The sequence below is a fragment of the Cicer arietinum genome, chromosome 1 (assembly GCF_000331145.2).
Source record: "Cicer arietinum cultivar CDC Frontier isolate Library 1 chromosome 1, Cicar.CDCFrontier_v2.0, whole genome shotgun sequence".
In the NCBI taxonomy this organism is placed as follows: Eukaryota; Viridiplantae; Streptophyta; class Magnoliopsida; order Fabales; family Fabaceae; genus Cicer; species Cicer arietinum.
Genome location: NC_021160.2, coordinates 10,995,459 through 10,996,649, shown reverse-complemented (window position 1 = coordinate 10,996,649; position 1,191 = coordinate 10,995,459). Strand labels below are relative to the sequence as shown.

Sequence of the window (1,191 nt, the reverse complement as noted above, 5' to 3'; positions counted from 1 at the left end):
AAATCAAGTCTCAACAAATTAATGGTGGTAAGAAATATGTTGCTTTCTCTAGTTTTCTTGCTAACCATGGTCACATAATAAGAACGCTCACACTCATAAACATGGTTTATAAATAAAATATAGACATATCATAGAAGTAGGTCCCACTCTTCTATAAAATGCATCATTAATGTTTCTACCCTACTAAGGTTAAGCCATCAAAATTGATGTCTACATCATAAAAAAGGTTACCAACTCCAATTCTCAATTATTCTTCTCTTTTACAAACTTTATTTCATCAAATGCATGACCATCATGCCTTCAAATGTATTTGGTTGCATTGTTATCCTTATTTTATAATTAAGATGTATATATTATTCTTCCTTGTTTTGATTATCTTTTTCCGACAACCCAAGAAGGTCTTCCAAAACCTTGTTATCCAAATACTCAAACTCAATAATTTCCTTGTGTTGTGTAGAAGAATTGGTATGAATGTTAGTGGTAGTAGATGTTGATGGTGATAAAGAAGAAAGATGAAAATTGTATTCATTAGGAAAATTAAGAATAGCAAGAGCACCCCTCAAACGAATGGCTTCACAATCATAAGCTCTAGCTGCTTCTTCAGCTGTATCAAATGTTCCTAACCATTGTCTTCCAGTTGGTTTTGTTGGATCTCTAATCTCTGCCCCATACTTTCCCCATGGCCTTTTCCTTACACCCCGGTACTTTACTTCTTCACCCCCCTTATGTTCCTCTTCCATTTTCCTCCTAATTTGCACTTTTTTTTTGTAACATTGATTTGTTATGCTTAAGAATTATTACTTGTATTTGTCTATATATAGGTAACCTGTCTATGAAACTGTGTCACGTATATTTTATTTTTGTTTGCAATAATCGATGTGTGCTAGCAATTGACTTGATTCATAGAAGTGTAAAATTTTGATTCTTCTATTTGTGTTTAGGCTTATATGGTTTTGAATGAATGAATTAACTGGAAAGAAAATATGTGGACCGGATAAATGCATTAGTTTTGTCGTTAAGAAATAATATGTGTTTGGAACTTCTTGTCTTTTTCTCTTTTAGGTGCATATGTGATGAGGTGGGCTAAACTTTAATGCGCGTATCAATTATTATGTTCATAGTTAATTAATATTTTCTCTAGTTCTAAATATAACAGAAATTATGATCAATAAATTGATATATTCACTTATA

The 1,191-nt window shown here is 31.7% G+C and overlaps 1 protein-coding gene across 1 annotated transcript; it reads right to left on the bottom strand.

Moving 5' to 3' along the window:
* Positions 1 to 353: 353 nt before the first annotated feature.
* LOC101489229 (ethylene-responsive transcription factor ERF096-like) lies at positions 354 to 740 on the bottom strand. The gene has a single exon (XM_004487873.4). It carries the CDS (start codon positions 738 to 740, stop codon positions 354 to 356), a length of 387 nt encoding a protein of 128 aa, XP_004487930.1.
* Between the last annotated feature and the right edge of the window lie 451 nt (positions 741 to 1,191).